The sequence below is a fragment of the Amblyomma maculatum genome, chromosome 3 (genome assembly GCF_055883805.1).
Source record: "Amblyomma maculatum isolate TAMU_Amacu chromosome 3, ASM5588380v1, whole genome shotgun sequence".
NCBI lineage: Eukaryota > Metazoa > Arthropoda > Arachnida > Ixodida > Ixodidae > Amblyomma > Amblyomma maculatum.
This window is the reverse complement of record NC_139346.1, coordinates 113,729,662-113,749,790: the sequence shown is the minus strand read 5'-3', so window position 1 is coordinate 113,749,790 and position 20,129 is coordinate 113,729,662. Positions and strand designations below refer to the sequence as shown.

The following is a 20,129-nucleotide window of genomic DNA, read 5'->3' as shown; positions in this document are numbered from 1 at the left end:
CAGTTCATGCCTTTCTCCTCAACCGATGCTTTACGCTATATATATATCCCATGCTTCAGACTTAGAGGTGAGATCTCCACCCTAGGTGCGATGCCTTGCACCGCGTTTGACTAATCTCCCCCATCTACTCGAAACATTCACAGAGAATCTGCTCCAGCTTTGACTGCACAATAGTGTTGGGGAGCTTGGGGATGCCCACAAAAAGCCAGTTCTCCAATTGATAAAAACTACCAACAGTGGCCAAATTCAACCCTATCAAAGTTCGCATCCCGGCTGATTACCCACACTACTATCATTACCTATGCACCCCCACATTTTCTCCAGTCATTTTCCAGTGCGGCTTTATACCTTAATTATTTGTTCTTCAGTGGGGATACAAACCTTCAAGGGGAAGAAAAAAGGGAAGCGTATCTTTTTCATAAATTTAGATCATTTTAACCAACACGAATACATGTCTGCAAAGGAACACTAGAATCTCTTAAATGTATTTCAATCTGCGCCATAACTAACCGGGAAAACAACCCCAAAAAACATGAACTGTACAGTTTGCTCACAACATGTGTACAATCTATCCCTCTCGCGAATAGCATACGCTGCACCTGGATGTTGCAGTTTTGCTCCTACTTATCTGTTGTTTATTTGGTTCACCTTGAATCTCTTTTTAGATAATGTCAGGCTTGGCAGGTATAGCTCAGTTGACTTGTTATTATTCTGTTTCTTCTTTGTTCCCCCTCATTGCATGAAGCTCTTGATAACTGTTCCTCTACAGCTGTATTCTTTATCAGGACCCTTTGGAATGCCTGTCCTCTTTCAAGCAAGACGTGTCAGCATCGGATCTGCTTTCGGTGCTTACTAACCAAACACCTCGCATTATAGTTTTCCTGCTGCTGCGGCTATTTATTTTCTAATTCAAGCCACGGCACCACCGGTTCCAGGATCCGCAATTTATACCAAAGAAACGTTGTGGCACTCATTTCCTTGCCTCTTTTTCAACAACTCTCGACCCTCCCCGGTTTTTCTACTTCAGACGCATACCCCAGCCAGCGATTATCGCACAGCCCAGACGAAGGCAAGTCCACTCACCGCTCTCTTTTGAACTTTATTTTAACAGCCAACCCATTTTATTTCATTTATTACCCCCTTTAATTTTTTCTACATATTCCATTATGCCCTGAGGCAATAAACAACGTTATTAAAAAAAAAGGAAGTCCACTCCTCGAAACGTTGACTCGGCTTGTCAAGTGAGGCAGGCCCTCAGGCAAAAATGATTAAAACATCCGGGAAAAAGAGCAGCAAACGCATAATAGAGGAACCTCAACAGGGGTACGGCCACAAAGCACCGTCCACATAGTACTCATTCAACATGGCTAAACGCGACAAACAAAAATTACAAATCATGCAATGCAATTGCAGGGGATTTAAGAGAACAAGAGAAACGTTACAACAATACATAGAAGCGTTAGACATAACGACAGAAATAATTGCTTTGCAAGATGTAGGTACGGAAGCCAAACTCAGGTCATATAGTACCCACCAAACGAATCCGTCCACCTGCATTCTCGTGCACACAGAGTGCACCGCCGTAACAATAGATTTCGAGTTTAGAGAAGAAATTGAGCATACATTTATTCAACTCCTACCAAACAAACGGTCCAGCAAAAGTGCGTTTATTCCAAACATTTATAGCAGGCCGCAACAACGAAGAGCGAGCGTGGCGCGCTCGAGTCGATGATTCGGGCGGCGGTAAAAAAGGCTCTAGAACTCCCGGCCAGAGCGTCTACAGAGCGCCTGCTCCAACTTGGGATCCATAATACAATAGGGGAGCTGATTAAGGCCCACAGAACAAGCCAAATTGCTTGGCTATCGGTGACCAGCACCGGCAGGCAAGTCCTCCGAGACCTCAATTTAGGGCTTCTCCCCACCACAGAAAACAGAGTGGACATCCCGGAAGTGTGGAAAAATGCATTGAAGGTTAAGCCGCTCCCCAAAAACATGAATTGGGAGTATAATCAGGCGAGGCGTGAAGCCAGGGCAAAATGTATACAAAATAACCATGACAGTAAGGCAGGCACATATTACGTGGATGCAGCGAGTCCCACCGAGGATAGGATGGCACCTGCAGCATTGCTATTGTGCCCGAAGGAAAGCAGCTGAACGGGCTCCCAGCAAAAACTAACGACACGCTAATGTTGGAGGAAGTGGCGATTGCACTGGCCGCCACCCACTGTGACGCAGCCTACCCAATGTCAGACTCACAACAGGCCTGCTGAAATTACATGTGCGGTGGGAGAGCGCCACTCGCCCGTAGAATATTATTGGCACATACGAAAAATTCAGGTTCCGCTACTAGGAAAAACAGGTTATATGAGTGCCCGGTCACCTGGGGGTGGAGGGAAACGAGACCGCTCACGCGGCTGCCCGAGCGTTCCTCCCCCGGGGTTCCGCTCTATCCTCCGGTTCTACCTAAGCAACCATAACAATCCCGCTCATAACTTATGCGGACATTACAAATTATTTGTGCCTCTGCAGGAGGGCACTCCCGGGACCCGCCTAAGGTCTCGACAGATCTGAGGAGTGCCACCTTAGATGGCTCTAAATCGGGTGTTTTCTAAATCCCGCCATACTAAAACACATGGACCCGACATTCACGGGTAAGTGCAAATTCTGCGGGCAGTATGCAGACTTATACCACATGGTGTGGGCCTGTCAGCAAAAATACAGAACTAAAAGCAATAAAACAGCCAACTAGGGAGGGCTGGGAGGCGGCCTTGTCCAGTTCGGATCTGGAGGCCCAGCATGTCCTGGTCCAGAAAGCTCGGACAGCGGCGCCGGCCAATGGCGTCCCGGAATAGGGTCTGCCACTAAGCTCCACAACGAAACGCACCTCCCTTCCCAAATCATATCATAGTAAATAAATATTTTCTCCTCCTCCTCCCCTTCAAACACAGTTCACTGCTTTTTCATGCATATCGAAAGAGGAAGTCACATGGCCTGAAGAAAACATTTGGAGGGACACTAAGGTTGTCCCTCAGTCGTATGACACGATGGAGACAATGGCTCCTGTTTGCTAAGCCTCCTTTTGAAACATTATACGCTTATATAGACTTTGCTACTGGTACGATCAGTGATCGCTTAATTTTTTTCATTTTATACATCACACCTACCTTTCATTATAAGTCATAAGTGAAAGATCACCCGGTATATATGTAACGCCCCACTTGGCCTAGCCGTACGTGTGTGGCCCAGGGTTGGAGCATCTGACTCAGAATCCAATCGTTCTGGAAGGCTGATTCTTATATCGCCCTCCCGCATGAAAGCAGAGCCCTGATTTGGCTGGTCAGGTCTAATCAGCCATGTCGCGTGGTAACGTGATGTCAGGTCCCTATGCTTTTGATAGAAATGAAGTGGCATTTGGTCTCTTTCTTGATGTTAAGAAGGCGTTTAATTCTGTACACCACGACATTCTATGTGCAAAGTTGTATTGCTATGGGTTTCGTGGTCCTTTTCAAATGTTACTGAGAAATTATTTGTCTCAGCGATCCCAAATGGTGGAACTTGGACCTGTGCAAAGCAGTATTATAGACTTACACAGTGGTGTTCCTCAGGGATCCATCTTATCACCTCTCTTATTTAATCTTTATGTTAATGACCTTCCCAGTGTTATAACTTCATCACATATTTATCAATATGCTGATGACACCCTCCTTATCTCAGCTAATGCAGATTTTTCGTGCGCACTCCGACAACTTCAAGAGGATGCCACCAAGCTATATGATTGGTTTCAATGTAACTTGATTGAAATAAATCCCGAAAAAACTCAACTAGTGTGCTTTCACAATGCACACAAACCAATCCCTAAAAACGCAGCGGTTGTTTCGCACAGCTCCAGGTGCACTGCATGTTCTTGCTGCCCCATTACATGTGTTCCGACCGTGAAATATCTTGGCATTTACATGGACAGCGATTTATCCTGGAACACATATGGCGCACCTCAGTAGGAAGCTTAGAGGCGTCGCATGCTTGCTCTATGCTCTAAGGGCCTACCTGCCGTTTGCCATAAGACGTTTAATTGCACAGTCCTTGGGATATTCTTTGCTGAGATATGGCATGTGCTGTTTCTTTAACTGTTCTGAAACATGGAAAAATAGGATAAACCGTATTCTCAAGAATATGGCTAAGAGTGTAATCTATTCAACACCCCATAAACTGCAAAGTGTATTCCTTTCTTCAGGTCTGCCATCCTTTGACACTGTTTTCAAACAAATCACTGTACTTAGATATTTCTGGAACACCGAATTTAGGATGCCTAATGTTAAACCTATTCCACTACGGAACATTCCTAGATATTTCGTGCCTACAGTGCGAACTCATTTTGGTATGTCTGTGAGGTCATTTTATATCCCATGTATATTCAATGAGCTGCCTGATGACGTTTTCAACTTGAACACTCGCAGGCAGTTACGGGGTGGTACTGCCGAGCTTGAGCAGCTCTAGTTCATGCTGTTTTCGTCCACAAAAAAAAAAATAATAATAATTCTGTGATTTGGTAACAGAGGTTGTTGCTGCTGCCGGACGGCGCCCTACAAGCCCAATTGCGGCTTTGGCGCGTCCGCGTCCTTTATTGTTTTTTTTTGAAGTGAATAAAGTATTATTATTATTATTATTATTAATCATTAGCCGTTCATGCAAGCTACAAAATACCATCCAGCACAGCCATCCATCCATGTTACGTTTTGCTCACAACGTCGACGCTGGACTTTCTGGCGAACGGGACGTTTAATGCTATCGAGTTAGAATTGAGAGTTGCTTACCCATAAGTGCCATCGCTCTCTCAAGCTCCGTTCTGAATATTCGGAGCACTTCGTTGACGCCGTTTTCACCCTGCGGCAGAGACGAGAGGCCTAGTGTGAAAGTGCAAGCTGCGTGGCGTAGAACTTGAATGGGACATGAATGATTTTAAATCAGGTTAAAGATGCCATTATGCCTCTGCTTGTAAAGATCTGTGCAACAGTATCAAAAGCGGCAGCCCCATATTTGTATCCTAATGCATCATCAAACTGGCATATAATTTCCGCCGCATTTAATCGCAAAGCACCCTAATGCCTTATACCCCGTCGAGAATGGGAGCCGAGTCCAGACCACGGCAACGGGCACTTTGTGGCAGGAACGTTATTTTGGACTATCATTTTGCAAAATAAGGTGCATGATTTAGTATGAGGCTGTTAGCTCGCGCATTACAGCACTGATTTGTCGAACGCAGATAAGTATGCGACATATCTCTGTAGCTTCTAGTGTCACACAGGTGAGCGTTCTGATGTATCTGCACTGCACCATCATAATCTCGTGACGTGTTCCATATAACTTTGCTCATAATTGATCGAGTATGTTGAGTTGACTTCGGCAGAGCCCAGTCCTTTGACACTCTTCTTTGTACGCTCTCTAGTATTCCCTTTCTCCAATATTTAGGCGAAAGAGCGCGATGGGAGTAGCACAATGTCTGTAATTCGTTGTACTAAATCTCGTTGGGGATTTTGGTTGCTACATGTGACAGAACCATATAAACCGAGCAAAAGTGTAAGAGTATAGCTTTATAATACCCTGCCGTGTAAACAGGATTGCAATGCTGAATTTTCTATCCTTCCTGATATGAAAGTTTGTTTTCTTTCTTTTCTACTTGTTCGAAGCAAGGGGAACATGAAAGCATGGAAAAAGTGTCCTGTCGGAATATTTGCGCAGGAGCGCATGCAGTGACTGCATTTTCACATTTCTGTTTTCCTACTTTTCTTTCCCAAAAGGAGAGGATCAGTTCAGCATGGGTAGACGTTCATGCAAAGAAATACGAAATAAACCATGAGAGCGGCAAATACCTCTTTCGCCCCACTATCGTGCAGCAACTAGTGGTTAGGGCGCTAGACTGCTGTGCCCTAGGATGCGGGATAGACTCCCGGCCATGGCGGGCACTTTTCGATTAAGGAAAAAAGAAAGGCGCCCGTGTACTGTGTTAAAGAACACCCCGTTACAGAACTCCAGGTGGTCGAAATTTCTGGAGTCCTTTGATACGGCGCCTCTCATTGCCTGGGTCGCTTAGGAACTTTAAACCCCATAAACAAAACTAAACTAAATGACTCATCCTCAGTTTTAAAATGTAGTTACTTCTTTGGCGCACGTGTGCTCTAGCGAATCCCACATTCCCGTCTTTTTGATATTAAAAAAAATGCCTAAAACGCCATGACTCTGATTTGAAGACTCTGTCTAAAAATATTTACAGAAAATCAGCAGACGTATCGAAATTTCCATTACTAGGGAAAGCTTGTATACAGTTGTAGATAGCCGTAATGATTAAATCAGAACTGGAAGCGTTATTTCAGTTTATAAAAGTCATTTTCAAAGAGCTGGAGGAAATGAAAGTAGTTCTCACGTCATGTTCGTACCATGTGGTTACGTATCACTGCTCCAGCCCGAATGGCAAACAGCTGGTTGCTCGCTTGCATTGTACCGCAGCACCAGTAGCGCCAGGGTTGAATTTTTAAGCCCCAATAGACCGATCCAGCGATTAATATGCGCAGGCGCCGATTTTCTATACGTTGCACCGCCTCCGTGCTTGTTTTTGTGCCTTGGTCAGTTACGTGCATACTCAAATGCGCTATTGCCATTCAGGTCGTTTAATACATAGGAAATTCCTCCTGATATTTCAAATTTCACCACCCAAAAAAATAATTTACATTGATTGTTTTATGGAAGCCGAAGTTCAAAAGTGCCTGCTATTTTTTCAGTATTTCTGTTCCTGCTGATTACGCACTGGGCATGCCACTATTCTTTGCTGCTACACTTTGATGCATAGAGTTATTTTACGATCCTGTTTTTGCTTTTGTTCATTTGGACAACTGTATATGTCATGTTAGCTTAGCAACGGAAATCGTAGGAATGCCACGCAGACTGATGACAGTGTTCAAATGCGACGCCGGCTATATTTGCCCTAATAGTACTTCCCTGGATTGTGTATACAACCTATATTTGGTTACATTCCTTGGTAGCAGTGCTCTGACGTGTTCTAGTATGCCCAAGGTGGCGTTTTCATTTTGGTTTGTGGAACATTGCGGAAAAATCGAGGTCTGGGAGACTACTAGTCTCCCAGACATAGCTCCGAGGATGACCCCAGAAGATTCACCTGATCTTAGGCTATCGTGTGTGATAACCGTGAAAATGGGTGCCGTGAAGTATGTTATACCGACACAAAAGGAACGTCTGAAAGTATACCAGCAAGATAAAAAGCGTGAAAAGTGTGCTTCTACTCGCTCCGCTCTTCGCAATTATTTTTTTATCATTCCTAACAGAACCTTGTTAAAATCCTTCATAATACAATCATGGACTGCTATAGCCTGTTTTACTCAACATAGAGGTACAAACACAGTGAAAAAAAAATGCGAACGGTAAATCGCGTAGAGGCTGCAATTTTTTCATTTACTTTCATCGTTTCTGCTTAACAAAAAAAGAAAAAAAAAACACCATAGGCTTTCGTCTCTTGTGCTGTGGTAATAGCACACAAGAATGCAATAAGTGAAAAATCAAATTGCGCGATGGCTCCACACGTACTAAAAACTGTTTTGAAAAAGCAGCGCGCAGGCACATGGGCAGCTGGAGCAGTCGGATTACTAAGTGTAGAGGTGTACAGAATGTGAAATGGAGTACGCGAGCAGTGGCCAAACAGGAAAAACACACATTCCAGAGCGCTCTATCAGCAAATTCGATTCAAAGAGCAAATGCGCGTGCCCAGATCTGGCTGACCAGTGTCGATTACTTGATGTTCGGCTTGCCGCTTGGAGGCGGGAATCCACGCTACTACCACTATACTCGCTACGGGCACTACTACCTCCGCTACTCATGATTGGCGCATTCAGTGCTTCTTAGAAGTGTTTATTATTAGTCCATGCCATCCAAAGTTCTGGCCTTTTGCTGGGTTAAATTTCTCCCTCGTCATAAATGACACGATTCTTATCTCCGTGACCGCAGTGGAACGCGCTTAACTTGGCTTCGACTTTTTGCGCTGAGAAGTGTAAACGCTCTTGCATTGCCTTGGCATGTGCCGTGAAAATGTTGCTTGGTCCAAGGGAACGCGTGAAGAAAGAACTGTGTGCTTGTATTTGATACCTTGTCCTAGGGAGAGATGATGGTAGCAGCGAGGCTTGGCTCGTGCTAGTGATGAGGCGAGCAATTGTTAATCGAGATGACTCAGCTGGATGTGCCGAACAACCCTCGTTCACTGCTACGCGTCTGCGGATAAAGAGCGCTGGCGTGCAGTTTTAACCAGTTCAGCCACAACTCACGTTGTAATCTTTAATTTTGTTTGGAAAAGTTAAGTTCTATTTAAGAGTAAATTGTTTATAATTAGGTACACTGACAGCGAAAGTGGCAATGTTCCAGGGGTATAATTCGTTAATTTATTCAGCTCTGATGAACAGGAAAATAAAATAAGCGGAAATGTTGTTTTCGAGGGCAGACAAGAATCTTTTTTTTTAGTTACCTGTGCATCATACCAACGTTCGGCTCTTAATTTCCGAGCTGTAGCCGTCGGACTATATATGTGTAAAATTTTGGAGGTGCAGGCTATCTATGAGTGCAGGATATGAATAGTTTAAGTCTTTAAAGTCGCTTTTTGGAGCAGTATAAAAAGTAATTAGAGAAATCTAGCGCGCTCGTACTACACTGCCGCACTGTACTAAACAGCAATGCGAAATCAGCTTGCAATACAATCGGCAGAGATAAGCAAAGCAAACGCTGCTCTCTGTACTTACACTGGCTGCTTTCAATGTTTCATTTGTGAGAACACAGGCTAAATATCAATGAATATAATTGAATCAATAAATGTTCAAACGCTTAAATTTAGAATGGACGCCAGGGTTTGCGCAGTCATCTCTGAGAAAGACGAACAGCCTGCATAGCAGCTGTATTGGCTTTTTCGACAGATTACTTGCAAATTTTAACAGGGTAATCATTGCAGGATAATTCATCTCCCACCATATTCTTTGGGGTAACTGTACTCTGACTTATGTAGACAGCTCTTATAGACGTGGATGTCAACAAATGCTGTGCGTTGCTGCAGTTCTCGTGCTGTAAGGTTCATGCACGGTAATTCGCTGTCATTAAAGAGGAGTGCTCCAGAGCTCTGCTCTGGCCACTCTTTTATATTGATGTGTTATATTCCTGTTCATACTTATATCACTATATGAAGATGAGATGATATATCATTCTTCGCCTCTACAAAAGAGGTTCATACCTTCTTTTGTTCACTGCAGGCGCACCTAGAAACACTTGAGGTCTGTTGGATAAAATTAATTTATTTTTATATGTTCGCAAAAGTAGTGTGCGATGTTTCAAAACCAACACTCCCTTATATATTTCTTTACATTACCGCTAAAAAAAAACCCGCCTAAGTGGAATCTGTAAGGTATTTAAGCATTAACTATCATGCTATGATGGACTGGAGGTCTTACATCAAAACTACTAATATGAAATATGACTGTGCACTTGGCAGGCCCATACGTAAGTAATGGGAAATTTGGAGTGCTCCCAGACAATCTTCTTCAACAAAGCCTACTGTGATCGATTCTGGAATTTAAACTTGGTGACCATTTCGGCTAGTTTGAGAAATCAGATTCTGAACCTGTGAAAGGCGCAGAAACAAGAAAAGACGTAGATGAGGCGACGCTGGACGAACAACTGAGGTTTACACGAAGAAGCGGTAGTCAAAGGCACTGAATGACATATGCATATCAAACGCTATCAAGGGGACAAGTTTCGAATCACCACAGTATTGTGAGGATTCTGACAATAATAGGAAAACAAAGATTCACTTTTGTTGCTTACTAACTACATGCGCACACGGTTGCTTAATGCTCTAACCTCTTTTTTGGTGACTAATGATGAAGGTGCGCTAATGCACTTGTCAGAGTTTTGCATCGTGATGTGATAAGCCTCACAAGCTCCCTTTCCTGCTTGCGTTTTGCTTTTCCAATTGCTGGAATACTGTGAAATGCATTTACACAGTTTTCACATTTTCTGCAGTGACAAGGGAGCTCAGTTTATTCTGACACATTTTTCAGTGAGCTCACTTGTTCACGGATGTAGGGCAGTAACAAGTGGATGAGTGCACCGTCACTATTACCTAATTAAACAGATGTTATATTATTAAGCCACAGTGTGCGTATACAAAATAAACTTAGTCCGAAAGTTCGCTAATAAGTACTAATACATACGTCATAAGCGAGACCCCAGACGACAGGTCTGCCAACGAACACTGCTCGGGCCCCCAGCGCCAGCGCCTTGATGACGTCGGTGCCCCTGCGCACCCCGCCGTCCAGGTATACCTCGCATCGGCCTCCCACGGCACGAACAATCTCAGGTAGCACCTCTATCTGCACAAGAAGTGCGGATCACGACACGAGGAAGAGAACGCTGCAGTAAACTCTGCTTTTCGGAAGCAACATAGCAAAATTATTTTATGCGTACAGCCTAAAATATCTCCGAAGTAGTATTCTGATACTGAAACCATGAAAATGAGCGAATGTTCGGTAGCTTTAACACGTAAGCATGAGTTTAAATTTGTGCAATACGTTTTCCTGCGTGATTAAAAAAGTACGCCGCTCATCTTCAGGCTATGCTCTAAACCACCAGAACTTTTGTTTTCATTGCTTCTTTCTTTGGAAAATATCTGCGACACATTCGCGGTGAACATTATAGAGCTCATATTGTATGGCACCCCGTCAATCTTGCTTGCGTTTACTTTCTTGCTTGTGTGTCCAACTGAACAAATTAACTACCTTGGTGGAGATGTTTGTTTTGGTCGGCGGGATTTACTTCCTGAATAAAGATTTGGACAGTGAACACTTCGTCATAATGAGACGCGTAGTGCCCCGGAATATCAGGGTTAGGAATGACACTCACATCATAAATAAAAAGACTAGCGGAATGATGACTCACCAACTAGCCCAGCTTTCTGCTTTGACACTCACATGTTTTCTTAGATTTCTAACGCGCTTTAATACGCACCATGGTTTGGTTTGTTTGGTTTATGAGGTTTGCACAAAGACTCGGGCTATGACGAATGACAATAGCATGACCCGAAGAGGCTCACCCCTTGGAGCTCTTTACCGTCTTGTGACTCCAGAAAGTACATGCACGGCTTTCTTTTCACCTCTAATGAAAATCGACAGCCTCTGCTTTCATTAAACTCACGTCTTTTTCTCTAGCAGTCAGGTGCGCAATTACAGCTGAGCCACATTAGAGGGGTGATGTACATCAAAAGGCCTCGGTGTTGTGCTGTGGAGAAGCATAAGCCTCAGAATAGTAGAACTGCTCGATACATATTGTTGTTAAATATCCGCAACAAAAAATTGGTCTTAAATACGGCTCATAGACAGCTAAAATTTTAGAACAAAGTTGATATGCTCTAAAGGAGGACGATGCATGTGGAAAGGCCTGACCCTGTACTGCCTGGAGGGCGCGAAAGGTAGCCTTCCAGGTGCTTGAAAGTACGGTTTGAAAGTAAGTTTGAAATCCTAAACACTGGGAAGTATTGCACTCGCCAAGGTCCACCCGCTTTCGACGTATATTGCTCTAGACTCTACAGGGTGTTACAGGGAAGACTAAGTCATTAAAAAAAATGGGCTTTCAGAGGTAAAATTGTTTTTGTTGCACGGAGTTATCAAGGGTCTGGGCGGGTTCTATCAAACGGGTTAGATGTGCTCTTCAGTGGAATAATTAACTGAAATTCGTTAACTAACTTTTAAAGTATTGCATGGGTGCATGATTGTAATTCGGAAATTGTAGAGAATCATGAGTCAACCCGATATTCATCGTTAGATTTACGAAAACTTTATTGTGCGGAGAACTGCAGCGCTCAGAAACTCAGCTCTGCAGACGCGCGCAACGGGCTCCGCGCGGCAGCTGAGCGCCGCAAAGTCACGGCCCCGCGTTGACGTCAATCACAGTTCTACAAATCACAGGCTAGTCGCGCGTTATCTTGGGCCGAGCAGCGGCGAGCCGCTTTTATTTAGAGCCACAGATAAAACGCGACGCGCGTGCGATGTGTACAACTGTGATTGACGTCAACACGGGGACGTGACTTTGAGGCGCTCAGTTGCCGCGCGGAGCCCGTTGCGCGCGTCTGAAGAGTTGAGTTTCTGAGCGCTGCAGTTCTCCACACAATAAAGTTTTCGTAAATCTAACAATGGATACCGGATTGAGTCATGATTCTCTGCAATTTCCGAATTCTCCTGAAGTAGTTAATTATTCTGTTGAAGAGCACATCTAACCCGTTTTATAGAACTCGCCCAGACCCTTGATACCTTCGTGCAACAAAAACAATTTTACCTCTAAAAGTCCATTTTTTTAGTTACTTAGTATTCCTTGTCACACCCTGTATTCTAATACACATACAACATACTTCAAGGATTCCACAGCATCACCTTGCGCAGATGCCTCTGCAAAGACCACATTCTGCATTTGCGAAAATCATAGCAACGCACCAGGCTTCCATCCCAAAACAGTTCCCTCCGGCAGCAAGGCCTCCATTGCCGCTGTGCGGTAAGCAGCTCCCATGTGTACGCCTTTGTATTCCGGGGATATCAAAGAAATCGAATTTATCAACGCCAGCCCTTCAGCAACTGATACTGTTCATACTACACAATGACTATTGTGATCGTATTCACATCCATGCGGACGGCTTGGTAATCTCTACTAGTTCTGCATGCGCCGTCGTTGTTACTGTGAGACACGCAAACATTTAGCATCGAATTTCGCATACGACTACCTCTACTGGAGCAGAACTGGCCGTAATTCGTGCTGCTCTAATGTATATCGCTGAACAAGCTCCTCAAAAATGGGCTGTATTTTGTGATTGCAAGCCTGCCCTAAAATGACTTCAATCGGCCCTGAGCCGTGGCGATCATGAGCAACTTGTAGCGAAGTTCCGACATCTGCACCACCAGGCATTACAACAGGGTCACAAAATAATCTACCATTGATATGCCAGGACATAGTGGAATTGTTGGCAACAACTTAGCTGACGATGCTGTTCGATCGGCTCTCGATACAACCAAAATCGTAGAGATACCATTGACAAGAGCCGACGCAGCAAGGCATCTTACATTGATCTCCAGAGACGTGACTAGACAATCATGACGTACGCCTGGAGGCTGGGCGTCCCTCCCGCTCGCACGACTTTGACTAGGTATTTCAACTGCAGCTACCATTCGACCTGCCCCGCTGCGATGCTAAAATGTTGTGTCGCCTGCTGCTAGGAGTGGCGTTTACAAGCGCCTATTCCCACCTCATCGGCATGGTAGATTCTCCAACGTGTGAAAGAGGGTGTGTGTTGAAACTATTGCGCACATACTTTGTGACTGCCCTCAGATTGAGCGTACGCGTGCCTACCTGGCTGCTACACCCCGCCGCTTTGAGTCTCGCGCTCTCAGTTAAGCAAAGCTTCTAGGCCCTTGGATGACTCTTTCGTCACAAGGAAAACGAGTGAAGATGGTCCCTAAGTTTTTAAAGGACTCGGGGTTGAGTTCAAGACTTTAAATGTACGCTCTTTACCCCCTTTCACTATAGATCTCTGGACATGTTACAGACTCCTTCCCTGAGCCCTCTTTCTTTCCTTCTTCTTCCGTTGTTCCCCTCTCCACGATAGGGTGGCCTACAGGGCATCGCCTGGTTAACCTCCCTGCCTTTTTATTCTATTCTTTCCCTGTGACGACAACTTTATGCATGTATACTGTGCAGAAAGAAACCGGGTGGTGCCAATTCACGGCATATCACTTTGGTTTCTTGCTGTTAAACGTTTAGGCTAGGTGTGATCAGGTACATGAACGTAAAATATGGTAGTTCCGAGTTTGGCTAACACGACAGATTCAATTGCAAGGTGCTCCTATTCCAGGCGCATAATAATAATTTAAAACATTAGATGGCCTCTTCATTATCTCTCAAGAAGAGAATGGCGAAAACCTACCCTGGCTCTCCTACCATTTGCCTCTAGTTGTTTGACCCCGAAACGGCGATCGTTGCAGTGCTAAATATAATCATAATTATTTTACAGGAAAGTAAAGGCACAGTATCTGTGACACGTTCTCTGGCAAGTGTAAGTTTGGACGATATACCATCCCTCTTGACGCGTGGCTTTCCTTGACGCGTTCAAGTGGGGCATTGCAGAAAGCAGGAATTCTAAATAAGAACTATTCTCGTGGAATCTCGCAAAACATGACAGATTTCGCGCACGACTTTCGTGCACGGAATTTCGTTCCATGATTCCGGAAAGGCATTCGCCTTAATGATTGATTCGTACTCGGGTTTGATCCCGACCGCCGGCACCTGCGCTTCGATGGAGGTGAAACAGATGGGCATCCGTGTGCTGTGCGATGTCACTGCCCGTCAAGGGACTCTATGTGGCCGAAAATTTGGAGTCCTCCAATTCACTCGTGGCCTTAGTCTCTTGGGACGTTAAACCCTATGTGATCCATTAATTATTATAATATTTTAACAATGCGCCACTATTTGTGCGCACACTTCCAGCACTCTTAGAATGTGTGTGTGTGTGGGGGGGGGGGGGAGGTGCTATTCCGGTCTCAAAGGAAACGCCGCCTGCTTGCGTAGCAAGCTCAGCCAGAAGTCAGCTACCTCTAGCGCGCAACTTTAGCCGCTTCAAGCCAGAGTAAGGGTCGGTGTCAAAGTTAACAAGAAAATCAATCTTTGTACAGCAAGATACGATACAGATGTATGCACACTAATACCTAAAAAACACAGGCGAGAAGTTTACACAAAGCAATGCAATCATGCAACTAAGGAGGTTTTCAACAAACACAGAAGCGTTACAATTCTGATAATACACGAGAGATTCTAAGCAAATAAACACCAAATTGTTTCCCGGGCACTGTCGTAGACCAACGTCTACCCTGCAGACATGCGCCACTCCCTCGAAGATCAGGGCTTGCCGAGCAGCGGGCTTGCCGAAGAGCTATATGATCTAAACACTCTCTTCAACAGTGGCTCTATGGCTACCTTGCCGAACCGACTCGACATCTATAAATAGGGCACGCCACGTCTCTCTGACCCACCGCGCCAAGGTAGGTGTGCATATACACGTAACTTTCACTTAGAAATAGTATTTCTTTCTACTTCCGAGATGCGCGTCGTCATTGGTCAGCTTTGGCCGAATCTTTCGGAGATATCTGGTTGCTTCTCCGACCGGCCTGTTCCTGACCCTACGGAGCTGGGACTGGTAGGTCAGCGCCGCTTGCAGCGAGGGTTAGACGGCCACCGGATTTTTATCTGTTGTAAGCCGTCATTGCACCCGCCACCGCTTTGGTGGTGGACGACGGCTGTTATGGCGCGCATCTTTTTATATCTCTTCTTTTTCTTTCTTCTCTACTTTCTCCTGTCCGCGCGAGGAAGCGGCGGTGGCTCTGCTACAGAGCCAGTAGCAGGCCCGTGCACTTTCTTTTCCTTCTTCCTACAGTCGCAACAAACCAGGTGAGTAATTGTCGCCGCCGAGTGATGAGGAGGGGGTGACGCCGATGCGCGCTAGGCTACGAGCTCTCTTCGCGCGCGGAAAATATTTTTTTTCCTTGCGGTGCCACGTACGCGCTTATTTTGGGCTGCGCTGGCGCAGAGACGAAAAGATGATTGCGCCGATTCTGTGATCGCCTTGAAACCCAAACAATAATTGTTTCACAGGCAGGGAAAGACGCTATATCTGTCACACTTGTTTCTGTAGACACTTGCACCGCACCCCCCCCCCCCCCCCCCCCGTAAGGGAAGGGGAGGAAGACGGGAGTGAAAGTTTGGTTTGCTTTTTGTTTTGGCGTGTAGCTTCCCAATGCGACTCAGGCAATTAGAGATGCCGTAGGGGATGACTTAATATATTTTTACCACCTGCGGCTCCTTAATGTGGACTGATATCGCACAGCACATGGACGTCGTTTCGTTTCGCCTCCACCGAAAGGCAGCCGCCAGCAATCGTGGTGACCTCGAAAAACGGGTTTTGTTCCCTGCCGCTGAGGCTTAATTTCAGTGTGACAAAAACATGATACTTTAGGGGCAGGATGATTAAGTTTGAAGTTACAAAAGCTAGAATAACTTTAAAAATTCAAAAAGTATCATTTTCGGGGAGTAAAGAGCTAGTTATTCAGCACGAAGATATTATATTATATAAACAACGTGTGCTTCGACGTGTAACGAAACCAAACTGGCACCTACTGTTTCAGAGACGTTTTCTAAATCCGACAATCTTTTATGGTAGCTTATTGCCTGACAAACTTTGATGATATCTTTCTGCACTTTTATAGATACTTTAATTTAGAGTTTGTTCTTTATATACTTATGATTGTAAGCGCTTGTAAAGGTTTAGTTTGGTAGTTTTAGAAATGGTGATGTCTTGACAAACTATAAGAGGGAATAGAAGTTTTCATATTGTTGAAATATGTTTATTTTTGACTACTATTCTTGAAGCGACTGCAAAAAATTGAGTTATTGTTTAATGCACGTCATGATGTCTTTATAAAGTAAAAATATTCATTGTGGTAGGGTATTGACTCTACTAATCAAGTCGATTTTGGGGTAGCGTTTCGTTTAAGGAACACAAATCGATACGAATTTCAGAGTTTCCCCCTTGAATCCAGGATTTATAATGGGGCGCTTCAGCGGATTGTCTAAATAAACCACTATCCCAGACTGAGTGCGAAAGTTACCGTTGCCGGAACACCGTCAAGTTGGCGCCCACCATGGTTGGAAACGAGTACCGCCGATGCACCATGCCTCACAGCCTCATAAGCGTCTTCAGCTGAAAAAAATGTTTGAAAAGGAATTGGCAGGAAGCGAGGGAAAACACACGGATGATATCATACATTTTGAACCAGAATCAAATGTATGCGTTGGCCTATGTCAACCGATGTGGTTTGATAGGCCCTAACCATCAAACTGTCATCTGACTGAGAAATAAATACGTATCACTTGCGAGATGCATGTAAATATACTACGTAAATTCAAGCTGAACGCGTTATTGGAGTAAGTGCAGAGTGCCATACTGACTAGATCAAATAAGCATTTACGGGTATCTAATGCTAATAGTTTGCAATCGTATAATCATGATACACAGGAAATTCCGCTACAGTGCGCCGAAGCGGCACACAGTGGCCACTCTTAGTTACGCCTATCATTACATAGTAAATTTCGCGTACTCTTGTTTTGAAGCACAAAAAATTCTATTCCTCTCACCTGTGAGAATACCTTTCACTACCACAGGAAGCTTGGTGATACTTCGCAACCACCGGAGCACGTCCCAAGTTAGTGACCTGTCGAATGATTGTCTCAGTTCTTCCAAGCATGACTCTGTCAGGTGTTTGAGGTGGCTGTAGTTAGTTCCTTCGAAGTTAGACAACCTGTTACCAGTAAAAAGGAATAACTTAGGAACTTGAATAATCCAGTTCATGCTATCATAATGATCCACGACTTATATACAAGGCACAAGAAAGGCACTTCTGACTTGCGATGGGTGCAAGTGACTGCAAGTAAAAAAGAAAAAGAGAAATATTATAGGGAATTGAGTAAGTTACCGTTGCTAAATATCTAATGCTGCATGCTTTGCTCACAAGCAGTATTCGTTGAGCGAAAATTCTCGCAGTGCTGTGTCACAGCTGAGAACAAGCAATTCGCTTATGAAGATGCATTCCTTCTGAGTCGACTAGAGAATTGTTATTAAGCTATATAAGAAGTTGCGGCAAAACGAGACTATATGAGATAAATTAACAAAAATTTCACCTAATGTTGCTGCAAGAACACGTTGCGAACTATTGAAAACAATATTCAGGTCTCCAAACTTTACCAAGTATGTCAATGGCAAAAGAAATAATACAATTGCAAGCATTTTGCTCTGGTAGGAAGCAGCAGAACTTGTTCGGTACGGCACTGGGATAAATGAGTGCGAACGCTAAACCTACCTGAAGCAGCCATTGGAGTCATTGAGAGCCTCATAACGACTGGATCAAAGCAGCAATTACGGGAATCGGATGCTAGCAAATAAGAAAGGTGCAATTTCCACGAGTGAAACGAGAGCATTGTTTTAGCAGTAATGGGAAGGTGTAAACGTTGAATTCACTAAAAAATTGTCTCTCCCTGAGCGCTAAAGGGCAGCAAATCACAGAGTCCTTTATATGAAGATAGATTTTATTTACATATACCATAAATGTCCAATTCATTCGACGAGCCCAGTTAATGTGTAGCAAAATATTATAATAACTTTATTCGACCTTTGCACATTCCCAGCTGTGCGGATGATGAGCGGCAGCAATGTATCGCTTTCCTAGTTGGAAAAATAAAACAAAAAGCCATAAAATAACAATAGTTTTCATATATATGCTTTTGCGATTTGTTGTTTAAACTGCCTCTATGGCGAAGGTTGATTACGTTGTACTACCGAAGGAAAATGAAGCTGTGGTCCAGGCATCTCGTATGTTTGGCTAATAATGAGATTCAGTACTTGAGCCTTTTTCCTTTCTGCAGAGGTGAATTCGAGCCCATGCACGCATCTTCATTTCGGGGTTCGGATGCGCCTTACGTTGGATCTCGGCCAATGGCTCTGGAACTAACGCTATGCGTAAACCATAACATTTGCCCCGCTTGTAGCTCTTTCCACATGTAAGCCCTGTTGATCGCGTATGCACTATGGGTTTCGCTCGAGCTTCTTTCTACACGATGTTCTAACCTCACGCGACAAGCATGCCTTCAAAATGATAGGAAATTCGCAGCTATTTCGAAGTAGCGCCAGAAACAAAGTGTACCCTCAAAAAAGCGCTATAAATTTGACTTCTTTGGTTTGGTGGTTTTATTTCTGCCAAAGAGAAGCTGTGCAACCCAAGCTGAAGCTTAGCCATATACTGATACGTTGGTAACCACGACGGCTGCTAAGTGACACACTGATAGACCCTACAACTCAGGTTAAGGTTCACATCATTTCATTTCATTTTTTCATTTTTATTTCCTTAAAGACCCCTTGTTGGTAGTCTTACATAAGGGGTGGTGTTAACATGAGAAAGAAAAACATCATTTTGGATGTAACTTTATCTAGGAAGGTTGTTGGGCAGGTTATTGCTGCAACTTCATGCGGAAAGTCCTTCCAGTCGCTTGCTGTTAGGAGGAAAAATGACTTGAAAAATGTAGTCGTACGGGTACGCTGGCGGGAAACTTTCAGCGGATGACCAATGCGTTGAGAAGTGCGTGATGGCTGTGAGTAGATGTATGGCTGCTTTTTGGGCTCGGAGTTATAAAATTTTGCGGCGACGGAGGGAACAACTGTGTAATTGGGGCTCTAGCTTGAGAGATGAAACACTAACAAAGGATGAGCATTAACGATGAATGAAACGGGCGGCTCTGTTTTGCATGGCTTCTAATGAATCCATGAGGTATGCTTGCTGTGGATTCCAAATTGTAGATGCATACTCAGATTTTGGTCTGATTAATGATTTATAAGCTAGTAGCCTCACATTTTGAGGGGCGTCGTGAAATTGACGTTTAAGAAAGACTAGTGTTTTATTTGCAGATGATATTAGCTTTGACACGTGCTCACACGTGCCGGGTGGTGACAATATTTTGATCAAGCATGTTGATTGTGTCTTCAAGCACTCTTGAGAGACTGCAGCCACTATAAGTGCGGATTTTACAGTGAGGTCATGTGATGAAGGCAATCATTTTGTCTGTTTATAACTAGCATTGGCTAGAGGGATGTATAGTAAGCAAGCGACAAGCTATGACAAGGATGACTATATGAACCCAAGCATGGTTTCGAAAAAATCACTGTCAAGCGCAGTCCGCAGACAAGCTTTGTCGCTACTTCTTTGAGTCACAGGCTTTGCATTTGTAGGCATTCAGTTGTTCGATTACTACGCTGACGCTGAGGTATGCGCCAAAATCCACCGACTTCATGCTGAAAACAGAAAAATCAGGGTGACACTGTAGCTGCACAGTTAAAGGTTTGAAGCGAGAGCGCTTGAGTCGCTCGCGGGTGATGTGTTATCGCTTTTTAATTTCTTAAAATTTTTATTGCTTGCATTTTTTAATGTATAGATACTTAGCATCAGAAAACA

At 44.2% G+C, this 20,129-nt stretch overlaps 1 protein-coding gene across 1 annotated transcript in view; it reads right to left on the bottom strand.

Annotated features, from left to right (window-relative positions):
* LOC146195733 (2-Hydroxyacid oxidase 1-like) overlaps positions 1-20,129 on the bottom strand; it is a 46,796-nt gene that overhangs the window by 11,671 nt on the left and 14,996 nt on the right. Inside the window, exons 4-7 of the mRNA XM_084596843.1 lie at positions 17,266-17,429; positions 16,740-16,831; positions 10,254-10,412; positions 4,812-4,881 (exon numbers count right to left, since the gene is read on the bottom strand). Of these exons, the coding sequence (XP_084452969.1) occupies positions 4,812-4,881; positions 10,254-10,412; positions 16,740-16,831; positions 17,266-17,429 (485 nt within the window). The remainder of the gene's footprint in view (positions 1-4,811; positions 4,882-10,253; positions 10,413-16,739; positions 16,832-17,265; positions 17,430-20,129) is intronic.